The 22,389-nt window shown below is 41.0% G+C and overlaps 1 protein-coding gene across 1 annotated transcript; it reads right to left on the bottom strand.

Moving 5' to 3' along the window:
• Positions 1 to 67: 67 nt before the first annotated feature.
• On the bottom strand, positions 68 to 21,161 carry LOC138629767 (follistatin-related protein 1-like). The gene is made up of 11 exons (XM_069713691.1): positions 20,990 to 21,161; positions 20,804 to 20,860; positions 7,689 to 7,790; positions 7,392 to 7,521; positions 6,314 to 6,346; positions 5,703 to 5,833; positions 4,614 to 4,732; positions 4,137 to 4,249; positions 3,474 to 3,584; positions 3,264 to 3,358; positions 68 to 1,539 (listed from the first exon to the last, which is right to left on the bottom strand). The coding sequence occupies exons 1-11, from the start codon at positions 20,990 to 20,992 to the stop codon at positions 1,498 to 1,500; spliced, it is 936 nt and encodes a 311-aa protein (XP_069569792.1). The 5' UTR covers positions 20,993 to 21,161; the 3' UTR covers positions 68 to 1,497.
• Between the last annotated feature and the right edge of the window lie 1,228 nt (positions 21,162 to 22,389).

The following is a 22,389-nucleotide window of genomic DNA, read 5'->3' as shown; positions in this document are numbered from 1 at the left end:
ATTTTAGAATTAAATTTGGCAGATAAACGCACCCACTCTTCCTCATACACACAAAATGACAAAGCTGTTTTGTGGGGTATGGGCTTTATTGGCATACAAACATATTCCTTACAGTCTCTGCACTTTTAGTGGAATGGAAAGATCTAGCTTGAAACTAGTAATGCAACTTTCACACAGACATTTATCAGGGATAGAGTCACAAAGCACTAGTTTACTGCTAAACGTCAGCAAAGCACACTTGTTTTTGCAATGCCACATGGTGTGCTAGCCTCCGTGCAGGTAAAAGTAGAGACCTATCCCGTTTGCAGGTCTAAGGCACTGATCTTTACTGTCAAACATCCCAATTTAGATACAAGATTCAAACAATTGAACACAAAGCAAACTACTCTCAGCATCACAATTTAATAGTACACTCACAGACACTCTCTCTCTCTCTCTCACACACACACACACACATTTTATCTGCACCCAGTTATTGATGCGTCTAAGCTACTTCAGCTGACAGCGAGGCTAGTCCTTCTGTTAGAGGGATTTTGAAAGCACAGGTATAGTGTTGTTGCTGGGTCCAGAGTAATGTTTTACCTGGAGAGTTTTTTTGTACATCGTTCAAACACTTCATCAAGACTTTGGTTTCAGTTTTCACCATGTTATAGTCAGATCAGGTCTCGCCGGGGTCCAGTTGTGCTGCTCCACACTTAAAGCTGAACCACTATGTCTTCATCTCAGAGATGTAAGACGCAGACAGACAAATGTTTGACCAAAAAGCACCGGAGAGACTTACCTAAGCATGACATGGGAACAAGATGAGTTCCAACTCAAGCCAATAGCATACTGTACATATAAGCAAACATTTCTGCGGCAAAAGTAAAAGATTAAAACTAATTTCAGCCATGTGGGAAACTAAAGTCTAAAAAAAGCAAAGGAGAAAGAAGGAGAAGTGCAATGGTCAAGTAGTGGCCTACAGTGGCAGTTCTAAATGGGAACAAAATCAAATCACTCGTAGCTTTTCCTTCTTATAACTGCTTTGTTAACAACCTGCTGACATATGGAGAAACATCCTGCACCAGCTGTCAAGCAGTCAGCTTTCTCTGTACTCTGACAGCACCCACATTTCAACAGGTGGCTCCTCCAAGCTCCTTCGCTCACTACCTTATCAAACAGTGACTTTTCATTTTCCAAAACAGTAACAGTTTTTTTTTTTTTCATAATACCTGTAAAAAATATAAGGATTGTAGTAAAAATAGCCCCATGGCTAGGTGTAGGAGCGCAGTAATACAATCAAACATGACTGTGCTGAACACAAGGGAATCCGATTATACTCGATCACCCCTGCATCTAACAAACATCAACACAAACATTTAAACACTGCAAAAAATGTATAATAATTAACATAGCAGAGACACATGAAAAAGTCAGTTTAATAACACACGGCCGCAAGGTAAATCAAGTATGGAGGAAGGGTGATGGCATGCATCCTCTCCTTCTTTGTGTCCTTACTTAGGCCTCCTTTTTGCTGGCCTTCATCATCTCAACTGTTTCCTGCAATTTAAAACAATGAAAAGTTTAAGGAAACGTGACATTTAACTTAATGAATGAATAATAACACAAGTGCATGTCTGTCTATGTCTGTCTGCATTTGTAAATATTTTATCACCACAACTGCAACAACCATGACCAGAGGCATTATGTTTTTGGGTTGTCAATTCATCCGTTCATCCGTCTGTCCCGTTCTCAAAAACACAATATCTCAAGAACACCTTGAGGGAATTTGGTACAAATGTTCACTTGGTCCCATGGATGAACTTATTCGATTTTTGGGGTCAAAGTCAAAGATTAAGGTCACTGTGTCTTCATGTCCCTCCCAACTGTCTGTCAAATTCTTGTGAATGCATTATTTCAGGAATGCCTCCAGAGAATTTCCCTCCAATTTGGCACAAACGTTCACTTGGACAGAGGGATGAACCGATTAGTAGTTGGAGATTAAATAAATTGTGGTGATCAAAGGTCAGCGGTCAAAGTCATTACGACTTCCACTGTCAACATGTTTGTGGCCATAACACTAGCATTCATTTACAAATCATGATAACATTTCACATAAATGTCTAAGAGGATAAAATGAGGAAATGATGACATCCAAAAGGTGAAAGGTTAACTTTACTGTGACGGCATAATGTTCAGCATAAACACTTGCCTGGTCTTTATTCAACACCATAACTCAGGAATAGAGGGGGAGATTGTGGACATATTTCACATTTGGTGGGGTACAGAATTGGTGACACTAATCTTGGGAGTCCACCTTGAAACTGTGCTGATTGTGGAGGCATACAACTACACAGCGGTAATTCAACTTCTTAATATGTTTGGAAATGCACTTGAATGCTTTTTCCATTGAAACAAAAATTACATTTTGAAGGTGAATTTCGTGTATATTTGCATAAACTTGTGCCCAGAGACACATTTGTTTACACTGGCATTAAAAGCTGCCCTTCTCAGAGTACATGACCTTGCTGACTCAGCAATGGCCTCAAGCCAGATCCCTGGAGCTGACTTGTGAGCATCATGCTGTCATTTACACACATTAGCAAGCATGCACATACGCTACAAAAATACAAAACTACTCTTAAGCTACAGGCCCAGTGAGATCATTTATATTTATTTTTGCATTACACGTTAATAATAACTGATTATTTTTTGCCCCTTTTGGATTTTTGTTAATCCTCCACATGAAATCTCATCTGAGAACTTCCTTACCCTTTGAATTTTTATAAGAAAATGAAAATGTTGGTCGTAATTTTTATTTGCCATCTGCCCTCTATTTCAAATCCACTATACGGTTTTATTGCTCTAATTCGGAAAACATTTATTTGTTTCGCAGCTTTTGATTTATTGTTTCACTTTTCGTGCCAGGAGTAATAAAGCTGCTGATACTGTGGCTCAGCTTGCTGCATAGTCACATAAAAATGTACACCTACTGAAATCTTCTGTGAATTGAGGTAAGCTTGCTGAGCAGTTTAATTCAAATGCTCTTTGTCCAGAAAACACAGCAAGTAACCCAGGTTACATCCTGAAGGCATCTAAAAGCAGATACTGAACGTATGGCTCATGTTGGTAATATTTCATGGACTGGTGGGCCGACAGCCAAGTGGTGTGAAAAGTAAAAGATTTTCAAAAAGGGAAGCACTTCTGACGTAGATTAACATATGTCATTAATATGATTGATATACTTTATGGTGTAGATGGGTTTTCAGGTTACAAATACAGACCTGATGCTTGTTGAGCTCAGCTACACGGATGTTCCACTCGTCCTCAGTCATCTCTGCTCCAGCATCTGTTGACTCATCTGCAGGCGCCTGTTTGTCTGGACACATTACAGAATGGTCAAGGGGGATTTGTTTTGGTGTGAGAAAAATAAATCCCTTAAATTATGAGTAGAATAAAGAGGATAAAGATCATTTTCAGCATTTTACACTTACCAGTGCAGGTCATTGCAGTACAGACCCAGTTGCCGCATGCACAAACGCAGCGGTTACACTCTACCTGGGTCTCTGCTCCGTCCTCATACGTTTCATCCTCCAAGGCACATTCTGCAGAAAGACACATGACAAAGCTCTCTAGCCAAGACCACAGATAACAGACCGTAGCAGAATGATAACAGAAACAGCATTACACTGATATACATTTCCATGACCAAGATTTTGAAAATACCACACCACTCATGCAGAAGCTTAATTTCCACTTCACATGCCTGTTGGCTACTTTTACCGTTCTCATGAATAGTCAGCAAATCTGCCAATACCCACAAACAACCAAAAATAAACAGTTGGCTTGCCAAAATGTATGTTTGTGTGTCCTTGAATTTGGTGAAGCTCCAGGGTTCAGTGTGTCAAAGTGACTGTCTGACAGAGCAATGCCTCCACTTGCTTTGAACGTTACCCCAGATGACTGAGCAGGCTGAAGTGACTCCCGTAAAACTCTGACTTCGTCTCAAACTCTTTTCAAAAGAGCAGCAACTGAAGGCTCATTTCCAGTCTGATGGGAGTCAGCGCTGCACTACTGAGCTGTTATCAACGCATGTCGTATATCTGCGAGTGTCTATCTTTACATTACATTATATAAGAGTATCACTTTAAGCTCACTCTTCTCTGGTGGATTGAAGCCTGGCTTCAAGCAGTTGAGGAACTCGTCAAAGCTCAGCTTCCAGTCAGCGTTCTCGTCAGAGAGCTCAATGATGGCATCGACACACAGGCTCCTGGGAAGCACAAACATATATGCAAATAAGTATTAGCTGCTACATACACTGAACATTATAGATACAATGAACAAACAGTAGTGTGGAAATTATAATTAGTTTAGAGGGTATTATTCTGCACAGTAAAGACGCTTATGCCAGTGCAGGCTCCCACAGGAGGCCTTCAGTAATGTTTACTCTGGCCCAGATATGGTTCAATGACTTACACTGTGTGCCTTAAAATAACAGCACACAGATATGATTCTGTATGTACAAGTATTACCATTGAGGCTGGTGAAAAACAATGCAATCAGTAGTTGTTGTGCCTCCACCCTGCCCTCTCATAAACACTCACATACATGTGCAAAGCAACAAACACACCGACCTGAGCAGCTTGTTGCTCTCCTGGTCTGCATAGGACTGCAGCTCCACAACAGAGTCATTGTGCTGGATGAACTTGAGCAGCTCTGAGGAGTCCAGCTGAGAGTCACCGTTGTCATACGACTGCAGAAACACGGACAAACACAGCAAAGGCAAAGTTAATGCCTGTGTGCAACAGGACAAAAATGTTACAATGAACTGCCTGATCTAAACATTATATCTTCAGGACAGACATTATATTTTGATTAATACGTGTCATCATCTGTATGTGTGTACTAAAAATATGACTCTAAAAGAAGTCATGAGTGCCAATACTGCAAATTTAGTTACTGTGACCAAAAGAGTACAACACGTGCCATGACATCATCCTGTATTTTTGATGTTAAGTGATTTAAATTTTGGCATGAGAAACTCAAGGACCAGTACTACTCTCAGCCAGTATTTATTTTTTGAAACATCTAAAAATTGGGCTGGAGTTTTATTAGAATGTGACAAAATTCTATTCATGTAGTCATTTTTGGAATACATGTTTAAATTAATGTGTATTCATTGCTCACACTCAAATACTCTTTGCCTAATGCAAAGGTGTTTTAATATTGTCCCTGGAGGGCAACTTAACAAAGGTTTTTGAAATAATTTGGCAGAATCAGTGCAGGACCTTTCACACAATTTACCAATTATATGACTATGTGGTCTGTTTGTGCAAGACAGATGAACTGAAAACATTCATTAGATGCTATATAAAGTTAGCAATAAGTATACTGTCATAATGTGCAGCACAATTTTATAGTGCCATTTCAATAACTCGTCTCTTCTGCTTTAATGTCATCTATGTCAAACGGCGGGGGGGCAGGTGTCCTCCTCTTCAGAACGGAGATCCTCATTAAACTGAATTACGACCATCAGCTGACACAATTGAAAGGTTTATCATATGAATAATTAGGGACAGTCTGAGGCGGCTTTAAGGATCAGCCTGGCCAGAAGAGGCCGGGATAAATAAACTGGGTGGGAGCGCTGGAGTGCACTAAATGACACAAAAGTCCGCTCTGTCATTTCTGTCTGCCAACAGAAAAAAAAAAAAAAAAAAGCCCACCTTGAAGTATTTGAGCAGGATGTCGGAGAAGTTGGAGCCCTTGGCAAACCAGCCATCAGGTACAACCTCAGTTTGCAGCCACTGGATGACACGGCTCCTCAACTCATTGCGGTCAGCAGCGTAGCAGACCACTGCAGGGGTGGGAATGTTTCCAAAGGTCACATGATTAAATGATCCAAAAAAGAAAATCTATCTTGAAAGCTTTTCCACAATTGACCGCTGTCCTTTTGTGCATATGGTACTACTTCCAGCTTCATTATGTCCTTTCCATTAGACCATAAATTGAAGTGACTGCACACGCATAATAGCGAAACCTTAACACCAGATCGAACTCATGTGAACTATGACCTGGATCTAAATATAACACCACCCATAATGAACCCTGAATTGACCTCAGTAAAGTGAACACAATAATAAAAGAAAATCAGTTTAAAGATTTTTTTTTTTTTTTTTTAATATCACAAAAATGGAAAACTGTTCTATTTTAGGAACATATATATATATATATATGCATATATATATATATATATATATATATATATATATATATATATATATATGCAAAGAGAGTAAGCATGCTTATACACATGCATACAAAGACACAAACTCACCTGGGCTGGCAGCAGCCTGGTCTGTTTTCTTTTCTAAAGGTGATTACAAAAAAAGAGAAACAATACAGCATTTTAGTCTAAATTTATTGAATGGCCTTGATTCAGATTAATGGTGATAAACCTTGCTGTCACTGAACATTTGGCCAAAGGTCTGGAGAGAGGCCAGCGTGACATAATGATTTTATTCCTGACTACCTTTTCTGCCACTGATCAATGTTCAGGCCAACGGGGACACATTGACTGCGACATTGTCAAGTGTGACATGAGAAAGTTCACTCAAGATAAGACCTTGATATTAGATGCATTAATAAAGGAGTCAAAGCTGGGGGTGTGAAGGGAACGGCAGATTGGCTGACCTTATATGGTTGACTATCAACTCAGTCACCCTAGATTATCAGTCACATGAATATGTACTAGTTCAGAGATAACATACTAATCAGTTCAATTAACTATGTGCAGTATTATCAGCACCGGCACCATTTGTCACGTGAGCTGAATGCAATTACTCCAAAGGTGCCAACTGGCTTTTTAGACTCTCTACCTCACACGTATAATATAAATCAATGAGTGATGAGTTTAGTGAGATTTTAAGGTTCTCAGTTTAATAGGTTATAATTGTAGCCTAATGAGATGGTTGTGCTCAGTTTTATAGCCAGAATAAAGTAATGTTGGAACAATACATTTGAGAGATTTAGGTTCACAATAACTATAGGAGAGTCTCTCAAGTCAAGTTTAAAATATACATTTTCAGATTTGGCACCTCCTCAAGTCAAAGTACCCCTGACTGAACAGTTTACTGCCTTTTATAAGATTTTTTTTTTTTACATAATTATGTTCTTACCCACACTTAAGTGTGTAATTTACTGGGATTGTAAAATGTCCTTGGAGAGAGCAACTGACAACACTGGTCAAGAGGGAACTTTCAGAGTGCTTAACAAAAGACTTTTTAACATCTACAATACCCTGAAAATGGAGTAGCTCCCAATATCTGAGGAAGATTGTGTGATAGTAATGAGGGTTGGACCGTATCATTAACATTTTCTTCTTGTGGTTTGGTGTCATGTGCTGTTGATTGTACCCTTGCAGTTTCCATCGTGGGCAACTTGGATCTTCAAGCCAGTCAGACAAGCATCTCTGTGGAGCTCACAGTGATTCCTGTAGGTCTTCCCATTGCTGCCACACACTGACCTCTTGTGGGGCTTACAGCTCTGCAAAGAGAGACAAAGACAAGGAGGACAAAAAAATAAAGTAAAAACTGGGGTAATTCTTTATCTCAAGTCTTTGTTTAATGTTCTTACATTTCTATTCCTTACTTGAGGCAAATTAACGTCACTTGTTCTCTGCTGAGCTGCAGTACCACACACACAACACTTACCTCTATGCACAGACAGCTCGGCTCTGCCTTCTCGTTGACAGCGCACTCTCTGCCGGCCCCGCAGAACACATTGGCACACACTTTGCTCTTGCTCTGCAGCTCCTGAAAAACAAGAAAACACATTGTTTGCACTTTTAAAAATAGTCTGTGCTGGTTTCACACACAGGGCGGCGCTGTTGCACTTGGAAGTGAGAAAGTGTGTTGACCACTCTTCAAAACGCTTATCAAACTCAAATTTGCATGTGAGACCATAAATCCTAAGTTCACATTAAACCACATGTAGTCAGACTTGCAGACATGAAGTCTGTTTCCCCCCCCCACTGAGCTGACAGTAGAGTCATGAAGGCTGCACTGCACTTTGTTTTTAACTCCACCAAGGAGTGTTTTTGTCTCTGTATCTCTGTTATTTACCAAGATACCTCAAATTGCTGCACAGATGTCAAAGAAATTTAGAGGAAAATAAAATGAAAACCACTCTTAAATAGCTTCAACATATCGTTTAATTGCAGACTCCTACATCAGCTGAGTTTTCCTGAAAAAATGTCTAGCATTCCCCTCTTCCTCTTTCAACATGATTTATAAAAATCCACAATATTTTTGGGCCTGATTTAAATAAAGTATTTCTGGTTGTTGCCTTATTTCTGTTCTTTAACGTGATTTTAAGTGTCTGCACTTTTGCTTAGGTCTCTGGAGACGCATTAATTGCTGCCATACAAATTATGTCCACACTTGGATCGAAAGGTGATTTTAAATCAAAAAATGTACAGACACAGATTAAAACAGTTTTATCGCTTTGAGAGAGGAACAAGGAGCAAAGACAGGATAAGAACCACACAAGCAAACTGTTAGTTCAAAAATACTACTTTCTTTAATTTAAATGTCTCTAGTCTTTACATTTAGTCACTCTCATGTTCTCATCACAAATTCAAAAAAAAAAATTCTTCTTTTACCTTTGTTCATTTTAAAAGACTGCCATCAGACTCAAAAAATGAGTTCACCGTACCGACGATCCAGCCAATCACAAGACGCCAAGCGGAGCTTAAAGAGCTGTTTTATGACCGCTATTACCTCCTCCTTTCCCTGTCTGTGTGCCTTTGTATATGTGTATATTTGTGTGTAATTGAGTTTGCATGGGTGTTTCCACATCTGGAGTCTGAGCTGTGTTTTCCTTTGGGTCCATTCCCATGCTCTGTGAAATCTTTTCTCCTCCCTGTTTCTCTAGGCTCCCCTCCTCGTCCTCCTTCTCCTCCTCCTCCTCCTCCTCCTCCTCCCTAAGCCGCTGTTTCCTGCACTAGCGAGACAGAAAGTTGGCCGTCTGTGTGCAAGTGTATGTGAGCTGGCTTCCAAGTTTCTCTGTGTTTATGAGTGTGCAGTTTGGTATGTAGGTTAAAATGAAGGCAGATTGTTGTCACCGAACCTTCACAAGCTCTAATGATAACATGATGGATCTGGAGGGTGGGGGCAGCAGTCACATGCAAGCATCACAGTGTAGCAAATTTAATTCAACCCTGGTGAGAGGCCAGGGATTGCAAGGATTTACTTTATTTTTTTATGCATGGTTTAAACACACACACACACACACACACACACACACACACACACACACACACACACACACACACACACACACACACACACACACACACACACACACACACACACTTACACCTAAGTTGAGGTCATGGAAAATCTTCAAAGCAATCCCAATGGCCTTGAGCATGTTGGACAATTCAGTTTGTTAGGTTCAGATGTCCTAGAAGCCTGTTGAAACCTGTAGAAACCTCCAATGAGAGCATGAATAATGGATGGCCTCCTTAGATGAATCTGGTACAAACACAGTGCTCCGTCTGTCCGTCTCTCTCCAAGCAGAACTAGCGGAGGATCCCTGACATTTAGTAAATGAATACAGAGGCATGAGGTGCTTTTTTTTTTTTTTTTTTTAGATGATTCAAGTGGATTGTTGCCATAGTAAGCGCATATACAAGCTCCTGTTGTGGCAAGATCACAGAAGTGTCAGTCAAGCGAGGCAAATGGAACCGAGCACTATAATGAGATCACAGCACAGTGTGTTGTTCAGATTTTATGTCTGACACAGGCATATAACACAAGACTGTAGAAAACAATGGGCAAAATTACTTGAATGTCACCTTCACAAAACAACAGGAGACGACCTTACTTGGTCATAAATCATGCTTGCATGAGGCCTGGAGCCCTCACTGTTGATATGAACAGGAGTGGGCAGACATTCTCCATTACATGCACCATCACAAGCACGCCAGTTTGGAGCCTCATTTTGAGTCGTAATTCAGGATTCGTGTAGAACTAGAGAAAAATAGAAATGTATATCCCTGTAAATATTTCAAATCATTTCCAGGTATTACCATCATCTTATTCCCACACAACTTGTCCACTCATTCCTGGAACTAGACAACTCTTAACACCTCTAATAAACATGTGACATCTTGTATGAGAATTGTGTAAAAATATGTATGAAAGCAAAAGAAAAATACACAAGTAAACATGTCTATTTCCCAAAATGTAAAACTGTTCCTTTTAGATAAGTGCTTATCATGCATGTAAACACACTCATTAACCCAATCACCAGTGGAGCAGACATTTATAAAAAATGTACAAACTCAGCACAAACAAAAACAAACACACCGACTCTGAGTGTCCTAGTTGAATGGCATACATTTTCACCGACAACAAATGATGCCTTCTCCCCCATTTAAAACCAATCACAGGAGCCAGTGCTGTCGTAAGTGACTGGTGAATCATGACAGAGCAAACAGAGTCCTTAGTACAAAAAGCTGTCTCAAGCATATTACTGATTGCATAGACCCATTTCACAGCTCATGAGCCTCAACTCTTGCCCCTTTCTTATTTTATTCTTTATTTTCTTATTTTTTTATTTAACTCTTCTTGTCAGTGGGATGAAATTATGTGAAGGTTTTAAGAAGATTAAAAGTTAAGTGATTTTTTTTCTTAAAACCGTGTGTCATTTTCCTCTTTGCATCTCTGCGTGGTTCCTTCCTGTTCAAGTACACTGTGCTCTAATTTGTGCTGTTCTGCAGTTTTCTCTGTCCTGTCATCTTGTTCCCGGCGCCATGCCCTTTTACAGCTGCAAGAGACGTGCCAGTGAACCAAGACCAGAGCTGGAGAGACGTCAGAGGAGGAAAATCAGTGAGCGGTGAGAAGAAGAGGAAGAAGAGAAAGTGGTGAAGAGAGTCTGAATACTAAGAAAAGGTAACACAGTGAAGATACAAGAGGTGTGTGCACTCTGAAGAGAAGTTTCTCCCGTGCCACATGTTTGAGTGGCCCCATGCTGAGGCAGACTTGAGTTAAAATAAAAATGTATTCTTGCTTCTTATAAAGCCTCTTATATTTTCACTGCTGATGAGGACATATAGCAAGGAGAAATCTGCACACACCAACCCATCAAAAACATTTGAACATCTGTGAGCATGCCTTATTGATCTCCTTGTGATTACACACACATCACAACAGTATGAGTAAGAGAGCCAACCCGTCTGTTTGTGCACGTTTTGTGTGTATTTGTTGGAGATGCTTCATTAATCAAGCAAGGCAATCAATGCTTCCCTCCTTTGGATGTCACTTACAACCACCGTTAATCCATTCCCACAATGCATCCTTCCCCTCATTAGCATAGAAAACATTGATTTACAGATGGTAAACACCCTGCTGTGGATATGCTTACAGCAGCAAACAGCATAATGGAAGTCACTTGAAAAAATAAGTGCATTAAATACTGAATATAGCCTCCTCGTTAATATAAGAATGATCAGTAAAATTGGCTCGATCAGTTTCTTTGGCACATAAAGCTTCAATGAAAGCAGCAACAAGCCTGCAGCATGATCACTTCTCATATTGAGTTTTTGCCTCCTTTATGCTGTGCTAGAGAGGTGTTGATTCAGCGCTATGCTCAATGTGGAGGCTGTACTTTCCAGCGCTGTTTAATTGTACGGCATTAAAAAAGGATAAGGCTATTGGAGATTCAGTTGCATCAACATCTTACATCTGACACATATTGGTTTAAGCAATAACTGAATGTGAAAAGCTTCAAAAAGTAAGGATTTATTGCACGGTTGTTGTGTTGGATTTATTGAATGTGAATAGATGTATCTAGTGGGCTGCCATCTCACTGTGAAAGATGTGATATTTGACAACTTGAAATGTTTTGGTCTGTTGGACCGCAGACATTCACTTTAAAGTTAACGTTTTCCAATATTTTCATATTTTCTGAACTATGAATCAACATTGTTGTTTGATAAATGCCTTATAACATTGTAAACTTTATAATGATCCTGCATGTCTTTCATTTTATTTACCTTACTTGTTTATTTCTGACCTCAACAGCAGAAAACTGCATCAAATTTGAATAAAACGATGACAATCATGTTGTGTTTAAATTTTATAAGACTGGAAAACAAAACTGTATTTGAGAAGCCATTGGGGAGTTATAATGACATGTAATTATTAAGCCATCAAGTCAAGGCAGGCATTAAAGCTCCCAGCTGTAGCTACAAGGCATCAATCTATTGCTTAAAACAGGACAGTAATGTGGTTGCCTTTCCAACCGTGGGACTGATATGAAGGTGTTCAAGGATTAGTTTGACATTTTAGAAATTATACATCTATGGTATCTTGCTGAGAGAAGTTTGATACCGGTCGTTTATCTGTGCGTCAATTATGAAGCTGAAGTCAGCAGCAGGTTAGCTTAGCTTAGCATACAGACTGGAAACAGAGGGAAACAGCTAGCCTGGCTCAGTATTAAGGTACACACAACAGGTCTGTGTAAAAGCTAAAACAAGTTGTAGTTTTAAATTGGATTATGTGGAGGTCCCTGCACGTGCCAAACAAAAGCTTTGCACCTACAGTTTCCCACTTTTTTAGATTCAGATTTAGATTCAGACAACTTTATTGACCCCAAGAAGGGCAATTAATTTACAGTTTACCATACACGCAAACTTTAAAGACTCAGACAAAGCAGTTCCTGCCGCATGTCAGAGGCAACAGATCAAGAGTTGTTGCTAAGCTGCTGGCTGTCGCTTTCGATCTATTTTACTGACAGTCGCATTGACCTTTTCAACTAACTCTCAACAGGACAGCGAGGAGGTATATTTCCCAGAATACTTGTCCGCAGTACATACATGTCTAAACAAATCCTCCTTTGAAGGAGTTCCATGTGTGAAACATCATGTTTGTCAAAGCAGAACACTGCCACTGACAGAGACACTCAGTGTGACAGATGGGCAGACAAATGCATTCACAGCAAGAGGCAACTTCACCCTCAAACCCTCAAAATGCAACCCAGAGCTTTACAACTAATGAGGGACAAGAGACAGAGGCAGGAGAATGAGAATGAGAAGGTGGAGGGGGTGGGTGGAGGGGGGGGGGTACATTCCTAAGCTATGTTGTGCCCCAGCTGGGGTCCAACACAGTTTGTCCTGAGCCAAAATCTCCTCAGTATCTGGGTCAGACGTGCCCCCTGCTCTCCAGCATTTCCTGCTTTTGCCTGTGGTGTCTCTCCAGCTCCAGATTGTCCAACAGTCTTCAGCTTCCATGAGACTGAGACGAGGACGTGGGCTCATGCCAGAAGCAAAGAGGACAGGGAGGGCTTGAGCTTGTTTCCTTCAGCCCACAAACACGTTCTTCTCATTCCTCTTCCTCCTTAACTAGACCTTATGAGAAGAGAAGTGGAGCATATCCAAAGAAGAATGAGAACCACTCTCACTAGTCACACTGTAAGCTAACTATGATCCAGTTTCCTCCTTTAAGGAATTTATGCGAGCTTGTGGCTAAATCCCTCACACAGGGGAGAAACATCACAGACTATCACCGGCTCTTGCTTTGAGTCATTACAGAAAGCTGTAGAGCTTTTTCCCTCAATAATTCAAATCCCACCATTTTTCAAACTCTCCGGCCTTTTTTCCCTTTCTGAATCTATTCGACTGTATCTTCATTCATATCAAAACAGACCCTTGAGATCAGACATACAGTAAAGCCTCCACTCAGAAACATTCTCCACATTCAGACCCCAAAAAGACACAATCCACTGACATGCTTCCTCTGAGCTCCAGCGCCTTGTTAGTATTTCCTGGATTATGTGACAATTGATTGACAGTTGATAACAGAAAAGGTGGGATATGTCCTTGGAATAATGAGGCCAAAGAAAGACTAATTTGAGTCTGCTAGAACGATACGAGCGCTTTGTAAGAGCTCTAAGGGTGGTCTCAAACGCTCTCTCGGGGGCCAGGTCTGAGATTAAACCTGCAGAAACAAAGGGACTCTGGGTAATGACCAGTTTACACGGATCTGCCTGTTATTCTTCTCCCTGTTTCTTATTCAGTGTGAAAGGAATGTACCAACGGACGGGATGATGTCACCCCAGTCTGCAGCCTCTTATTTTACACCGACCACCCTTGATGTTCAAGAGCTGAGATGTAGCAACTACACCCTAAAAGAAACCAGAAGAAGAAGTCAAAAGAAAGAAAAAAGAAAAAGGGAACCAACAGAACGACACAGTTCGATAAGGAAAAAAGAGAGACAAAAAGAGGAAGGAAAACCCGGAGAAGGTAGGAGCGAGAAAGAATCAAACAAAAGAGAAGCAGGAAATAAGTCAGAGTTTGGGCAGAGCTGCATCTGCTAGCAGTTAAAACGTCACCAGAGGACATAAAACGCTGTGAACACGGCACCACCCCCTCCAGTGTTCACCCTGTTGTCACACTGCTGGGACAACAGTGTCCCCTGTCCTCCCCACCTGTCTGTGTCCCATCTTTATTCTGCATTTCTATCTTGTCATCCTTTCCAGTATGTTGTTGCCTGTTCCCACTTAGATTTGCCTCTCTCTTATTCTTGGATCACACAACCTCGGCATTTTCCTCTAATCATTTGTAACTTTCCCTCTCTGCCCACGTTGTCACCTTTCTCTCCCCTCTGACCCACCCATGTTCTGTTCTGGGCATTTTTCCACCACCAGGGAGGGGAAGTGAGGGTGAGAAGGAGGGAGGGCGGAGGCTCAGACTCAGGCTCAGTCCAGAGGAATGATTAGACTCCCTGCCCTCCTCTCTGCTCCCTCTGTGAGGCCAGAATTGGGGCGAACGGCTGGAGCATGTTTATAGAAGGAAAAGGCCCATTTACAAACCGCAGAATTTGTTCAGCATGTGCCGCCATTTAAAATCTGTTGCGCTGAGGATCTGCATGAGACCACACCTTTATCGCGTCTGATATGGTATTGTGATGACACACACACACACACACACACACACACACACACACACACACACACACAAAACAGGTCTAATTAGTTTTAAAAAGGCATGTTTTCCCTCACTGTTCACAAACTTTTCAAAATATGTCAGTTTAATAAGCGCTGAAAGGATTCATTAGATAATCAATTAGTTGATTTACAGAAAATGAAGCAGCATATTTTTTGATGATTGTTTAACTGTTTCAGTTAATAGGTACAAATGTCAGTTATTCACTAAGTCCAGCTTTTCAAGATATATATTCCAGTTATGGGCTATTGATGAGATAGAACAAGCAATTGGACATTCACTTGGAAAAAATAATAAATTTCAATGTTTTGATGTTTATGGACAAAAAAATAAGTAATCAACAGAGTGATCAACAATTAACATTGTATTTAATGTTGCTTTTTTTAGCCTAAGAACTTTAGCAGTCCCATTTATTTATAGACCTTGTAAATGCAACTCTTCATGTTATCTAATTATCATTTGTTCATGCTTATTTTTCTATCAATTTTGGCAGAACAGCAGTCACCCCGAGTTATATTTTCTTATCTACATTCACTCCACTTTTCTATCTCACTATCTTAAATGAATCAAACTGGCATTTCTGTCCATTAACCTACACTCTATAACTACAATGAAATATAATGAAAACCACTGTGTGACATTTGTTCCCATCAGCAAACGGGTGACCTCTGTTGAACTTTTTACCCACATACAGGTAAAAGGTGCCCCGCATGAATGGGTGTGCAGGACATCCGTGACACATTTATTTTTCAGGGAATATTAAAAAGAATCTGGTCCTGATTTATTGAAGTAAAAAAGAAAAGGGCTGCAACTAATGATTACTTTTGTTATCGTTCGATCTGTAGATTCATTTTTCAGCCGAGTCCTTCTAATGCATTTCAAATATAGGGGAAAATGTCCGTCACTGTCTCCTGAAGCACAAACCCATTATATATTATGTGTAGTTTTAGTGCTACACAGGAGCAGCAACACACTATACAATACGGAGAGTGAAGCAAAGAAATGTTTGTCATTTTGGCTTGAAAAGCAAAAAAAAAGGCCCCTTTTCCAGTGCTGGTGTCGGCTGGGCGACTTTTCATACCAGGTACTTTTCTAAATGTGTTTTCCACTGCCGTTACTACCTCCAGCGGTGTTGTTAATATAGTGAAGCTGCATGAAACTGCTGTTATGTCATCTCCATGTCACAGTTTATCACAAGCCTGGCTGCACAGACTGTTGCTCACAGCTATAGTGTTCCTCACTTTGATCATAGTCTGGAGACCCTGTTCAAATTAGCCTATCAACAGCCACTCTGTATAGGCTGGATCAATCAGCAACCAGCCAGTAGGGGTGGCTACATGTGATGACGTTGAAGTTAAGTGCTTCTATAAATGTAGTTGGAGTTTTGGCGCATATGGTTGGCAATGCCGATTGGTTAAAGGCCGCTCCAATAGTTTCAAAAACCCGAGGTCTACATCCAGCAGGATGCAGCGTTTGGAAATGTTTCTCTGTGGAGCGTGGCTGTGTTCGTAATGAATTTGGCTGGTTTGTCACAGCCGGACACAAATTTTTGTTTCGGAAGAGAATGACGGCAGCAAAACAAAAAACTGCTGAAATTGATCTGAAGAGATTTGTGAAATACTACAGATTTCAAATGATGAGACAAACCCGGTTGCTCAGCTGCGACGCAGGAAGGCCAGCTAGCCTTGTAGCTAATGTTAGCATATGTATTTAGGATAACAGTCATTATATAATTGTATTAGAGTATTTAATGAATTTTAGCTACCACTATTTCGTATTAGAATATGTATGCTGTGTATGTGTATTTCAGATCTTCCACTATTTCAGTCAGCGTTGGTGTTTGGATAAAACAATACACAAACAAACAGTACACTCTCATAATCGCATACCTGAGAAAAAAATTAAAAATTGCTTCATAAATCTTGTGCGGGTTTAAATAAACCACGTTAAAACCTGTGGTAGGTTTTCTGGTGTACGGTGGAAGAAAACAGTAATCCGTTATCCGACAGTAAACCTCTTTTCAACAAGCAAACTGCATTTTAAAAGCAAGACCTGATGTCAAAGTGCATCCTGTACACAGGCCACTGGACGCACAACGATCTCTGGAGGAAGTAAATGGATGATACGAGTTGTTTTTTTCCTCTTGTTTTGACAGTTTGTATTATCAAGGAATTCAAACAATGTTTTTTTTCAACACATCCCACTAATGATGATGTTGATTTTATTGCTTTTGTGAGCTGAAAAGAGGAAAAAAGTGGAAAACTGTCATCATTTATACTCTTCAGGAGGCATCACTAAATTAACTGATTACTTTTACCACTAATACATATGTTTAACTTTTAGTATGAATGAGTAACGTAGCGTGTTACATATTCATTATATCCATTTTACAAACCCTTTGAGAAGACTTCAGTGCCGCTCTTGGTCATTATGTGTGTGTGTGTGTGTGTGTGTGTGTGTGTGTGTGTGTGTGTGTGTGTGTGTGTGTGTGTGTGTGTGTGTGTGTGTGTGTGTGTGTGTGTGTGTGTGTGTGTGTGTGTGTGTGTGTGTGTGTGTGTGTGTGTGTGTGTGTGTGTGTGTGTGTTAATTTATGTGCGTAGTGCCTTGGAGTGCAGAGTGCCGGTAATGATAAGACACCAGTACAGCTGGTAAGCTAAATGAGGACTCCTTTTAAGCGAAGCCAAGAGTGACGAGAACACACTGCAGGGACATGAAACACAGCACACCCCCTCTTTTTCTTTCTCTACCCCCTCACCACACAGCCAAGTCTTACCTCACTCCCAATCTATCCTGCTATAATTGCATGACTGTGGCTCCATTTCCTCTTTGCTTTACATCACTCTATCTCACCGCCCTCCACAATCCCTGCGCAGGATCCATGACTGGATGTTGAGCTACAGTAATTAGAGCAGGCTGATACAGACAGAGGACACAGCGTCCCCTCATGCTCATGTTCCCTCCACCTGGGCAGATATTTTTAGCCCACCTTGAATGAGAAAGAACAAGCATCAACATGGCAACATGGCAGGATGCCTGAGAGGCCGTGGCTCAATCAGAGCTGGCTACAGGGCCAAAACAAGCTGTTGAACTGGAGGAGAGAAGAGCTTGTCTGGTTGCCTTGTTGGGCATACTTCCTCTTGGCGTATTTTCCAGAAAGCCAATAACTAAATTAACCACTGTGTCATTCCACCCTGTCACCGTGGGTAATGCAGGATAATACAATAACAACGCATGTCGTAAAAACTGAAATATAAACAGTGCCCTCTCACAGTTTATATGCGGGTGTGCGCGCTGATGTCCCCTGAGGCTGCAAACCCTTATGACTTTCACTATGCCTGCATCCGACCTCCTCTGCATATCAAGCTCCCGGCGTGTTTGAGTAAAACATCAGCATTTTATTCACAAGATGCTTATCTCGTTTCCAGCCGGCACACAACACACACACACACACACACACACACACACACACACACACACACACACACACACACACACACACACACACACACACACACACACACACACACACACAGAGTTTTTCTCGACCCTGGCCACCCTGACACACTACATTTCTGAGCAGCTTATCTTCAAACGCAGCAATTTCTCACCTCAGGAAGCACACAGGCATTCTCCTTCATAATAAATCAGGAGTTAGTGTCCAGATTTTAATAGCCTGCACTCATGGCGGCAAATAAAAACATCAGTCCACACACAGAGAACCTTTTTTCCATCCATCTTCCCAGCTTTTTGTCCTGTGTATCCTGTAAAATGAACACACATCCCATCAACTGAACATAACTTGCGTCAGATTCACTCCTGGGAGGGCTTTGCTGCAACTTGTTGACCTCCTTTGGACAGCACGCTGGTTTGCCAGTCCAGGCTCTTCCCACAGTCAGTCAACAGGCCATATATTATCAAGGTAATTAGCTTTGGAGAATAGATGCCTTTCTAATGTCTATTTCCTCGGTAAACTCAACAGAGTCTGCTGTGTGCTCTGTCTCCACCGTGCCATAGCTCGCAGGTCATGGCCATGGATTCAATAAAGATGCACACAATGGCACATTTAGCAGCCAGCAGCTGCATTGGAAGGTCAGCAGGGAGGACCTGTGTGTCAGGATACGAGCGATGTTGTTGCAGTTGAGACACTAATAGCCATCTGCGTAAAGCTATGGGCAGAAGATATGTGGTTTGTCTGGTGGTTTTACATTTGGCGTAGCTGTAAGCGATCGAAGAATCGAGACACTGATTAGGCTACGGTTATTACTTCATCCTGTTACTGTCGTGCATGTCAACAGAGGAGTCAGCACAAAGCCAGGTGTTCAACAGCTGTGTTCGTTGAGGTTAAGGCCATCAAGCACCACCTGGTACATGTGTGTTTCTGTTTCTTCAAGGAACATTTTGGTAAACACAATAAATCACTTTCTTACCAAGTTTAATGAGAAGATTCAACTTTCGATGCTTGCATGATTATACAACTACTTATCTTAGAAAGTGCTGGAAACCGGGGAAAACAATTCGTCATGTTACAGGGGATTACGTGCCGGGCTATTTCCTGGCCGGGACCTGTTGCCAGGCAACCAAGTGAAAACTCAAAGAAGTCGCTGCTCTCACTGTAATTTATGCACTTTAAAGGCACTGTTTGTTGGATTGTATTGGGTAGAGCCAAGCTAGCTATTTCCTTTTGTTTCCAGTCTTACTGCTGAGTTAGGCTACCTAACTCAAAGAGTAATTCTTGAAGTCGACACCAAAACATTTTTCAACTCCACATATAATACTGGACGTCTGTCAAATTTTTCAAGAGTTGAAACTTTGATTAATTCTGTGTTGTTTGAGTTGGTCAACCATGTGTGCCACCTAATCTAACAGCACCAAATCTTACCTCAGTGTTTACTCAGAGGTCGGACCACTTAGTGCTGCAGTGTGACACCCATAACGTGAGCATTGTCACAACCCTTGAGCACACTCACCACCCCTGAGTACACACAGACAACCAGCACACACTCTCTGACTGACCACCCAAACGCAATGTTTGCCTGTCATTATCGGCTGACAGTTGGCAAAGCGTTTTGTACCAAAACATCGTGCAGTATTGATGAAGAGGGTCCATGAAGGCCCGAGGAGAGCAGGGGTGATGAAATCTCCACAAACATTTGCCCGCCCTTCTTTGCTTTTCACAGCTGTCCGTCACTCCTGTGTCATTCGCGTCCTCTTATGGCAGCTTTTCTGCTGTGCTGTGAACTGCACAACTCCACAACTCCACTAGGAGGTGTGTGTGTGTGTGTGTGTGTGTGTGTGTGTGTGTGTGTGTGTGTGTGTGTGTGTGTGTGTGTGTGTGTGTGGTCCAGCAAGATGGAAAATGTGTATGTTTGTTTCAGTTTACAGTCAAAACAAACATTCACTTATGTCTCCAGTGCCTCATCTGTGCAGTGATTTGAATGTCCCTGGTGGAAGACACTATCTCAGTGGCAATTTAGTGAAACTGCTCGTCAGATTGTCTCTAATGATGCTCATAATTGCGCAGAGAGAAAAACGATGATGGTAAAATTGGTTCTCCTTAAGAAGATACATGCTTAACAAGATATAGACCCAGTGAAGTCTTGAAAACCCAATCTGTACGTGGCTCGTTGTCACCATGCACCATATCTCGGATAATAGACCTTTTCCAGATGTGTTCAAGCTTGTCTACGTCGTTGAACAAAGCTGCTGTGTTACTCCAGATGGACAGTTTCGTGCGTAACGATTATAAAGTGGTTGGTCCAACGTTTGGTGCCAATTTCAAGCTTTAAAAATACAATTATTTTAGAGAGTTAAACTTACCTCCGCGTTACAGAGAGCCACGGTCAGGAGAAGGAGCACAGCGACACCTCGCAACATCTGGATATAAAAACAGAGAAAAGTATGGTTTAGTGAGAAAAGCGAACGGACGTGTCCATTCGTATTCATGCAAGGTCGCCCAGTCAAGAAAACTTGTGGGAAAATCCTGATTTAAGTCTTCTGCATTACCATTTTGTCCAAGTGGTTCGGCTCGGGGATTGGCTCGGGACGAGGTGCTGCTCTGGATGTCAGGAAGGAGTTGGGCAGAAGAAGGTCCGCGATTTCAAGAAATTTGAGGAGCGCTGAGGAATTCCTGCTCGTCCGTCAGTCTCCCCTCCTCCTCTCTCACCGCCGTGCCAATGAAAATGTCCAGAGTCCTCCGAGTGGAAATGTAGGAGGGGGAGGAACCAAGGAAAGTGTGTGTGTGTGTGTGTGTGTGTGTGTGTGTGTGTGTGTGTGTGTGTGTGTGTGTGTGTGTGTGTGTGTGTGTGTGTGTGTGTGTGTGTGTGTGTGTGTGTGTGTGTGTGTGAATTAAATGGTTTCAGCAAATACATTTTTTCCAAGAGATGTGGATTGGATGTTCACTCGCATTGTGTGCATATATCCAATATAATCCACATTATGTTATGGTTATAATTTTATATAATTTCGCGTGCCTGCAGTAATCCATTATTATTATTACAACTGCCAAAGGATGAAAGTTATTAAATTATCCGGCATTTTTACTGGGCTTGTTTCACCAGTTAGGTAAAGCTATTAATTCATATCTGGCCACTAGGGGGCAGAAGAACTACAAAAAGCTCTGTAGCTGTGAAGGACACAAAATCAACCTATTTCTCAAGCATGAATTTACCATTTGATTTGAATTTCCAGATAAGTTAACGAATGTGAGTCTAGTATTTACCCTTCATTTGTGTCTTGAGAAAATTCTGGGTCTCCAGATGTTCCGTTTTTTGTGATATTTATCTCTCATTTGTGTAATTTGTTTGCTGAAACCTGCTGCTGTTAAAAGTGAGAGCTGGATTGAGTCAAAAACAAAAAAAAAAGCTAAAAAAATAAATAAGCCAAAGGCCGTGTTTCCATTACAGTAGATCTGCTTCAGTCATTTTGCTCTTACACTGTTACAACTGTGGTCGTATTATTATTATTATTATTATTTTTTTTTTGATTTTATACACTTTATTAATCCCCGAGGGGAAATTTCTTATTATTATTATTATTATTACTCTGCGCATGTGTGCTTTTGCTGTTCGTCTGTATGAATGAGAATTGCGGCAGGTGTGAGTGTGTTTGTAAATGGGACTGTACCCTCAAATCATTTTAAGTTCAACTCCACTTCCCTTTTGTAAATATTGTTTTAAGTTGTGTGGGTGCTTCATATGGCATGCTGTGCTTTAATGTGTTTGTACTGTCTGTAGCTAAATACTGTGCATGTGCGTACACATATGTGTACAGTATATGCACATAATACATTTATGTTGTATAGTTTCTCTGGAACATCACCCGAAAAATTTAACGAAATAGATTTTTAATGATCTGAATTTTCTTTAATGTGGAACATCAAAAGACCAGAAACAAAAGCATTCTTT

Source organism: Brachyistius frenatus, unplaced genomic scaffold, assembly GCF_029030835.1.
Source record: "Brachyistius frenatus isolate BFR_SWC_R1_liver_20210118 unplaced genomic scaffold, ASM2903083v1 Contig_120, whole genome shotgun sequence".
NCBI classification, from domain to species: Eukaryota; Metazoa; Chordata; class Actinopteri; family Embiotocidae; genus Brachyistius; species Brachyistius frenatus.
The sequence above is the reverse complement of the archived record's forward strand: the minus strand, read 5'-3'. Positions and strand labels throughout refer to the sequence as shown.

Bases quoted from the DNA above. Each gene is read 5' to 3' on its own strand.
- LOC138629767 (XM_069713691.1), bottom strand. The intron at 4,733-5,702 runs GTGGGCTTTTTT...GTGTTTCTGCAG, and splicing joins TCCTGCTCAAATACTTCAAG to TCGTATGACAACGGTGACTC. The intron at 4,250-4,613 runs GTCGGTGTGTTT...TGTGCTTCCCAG, and splicing joins GAGAGCAACAAGCTGCTCAG to GAGCCTGTGTGTCGATGCCA.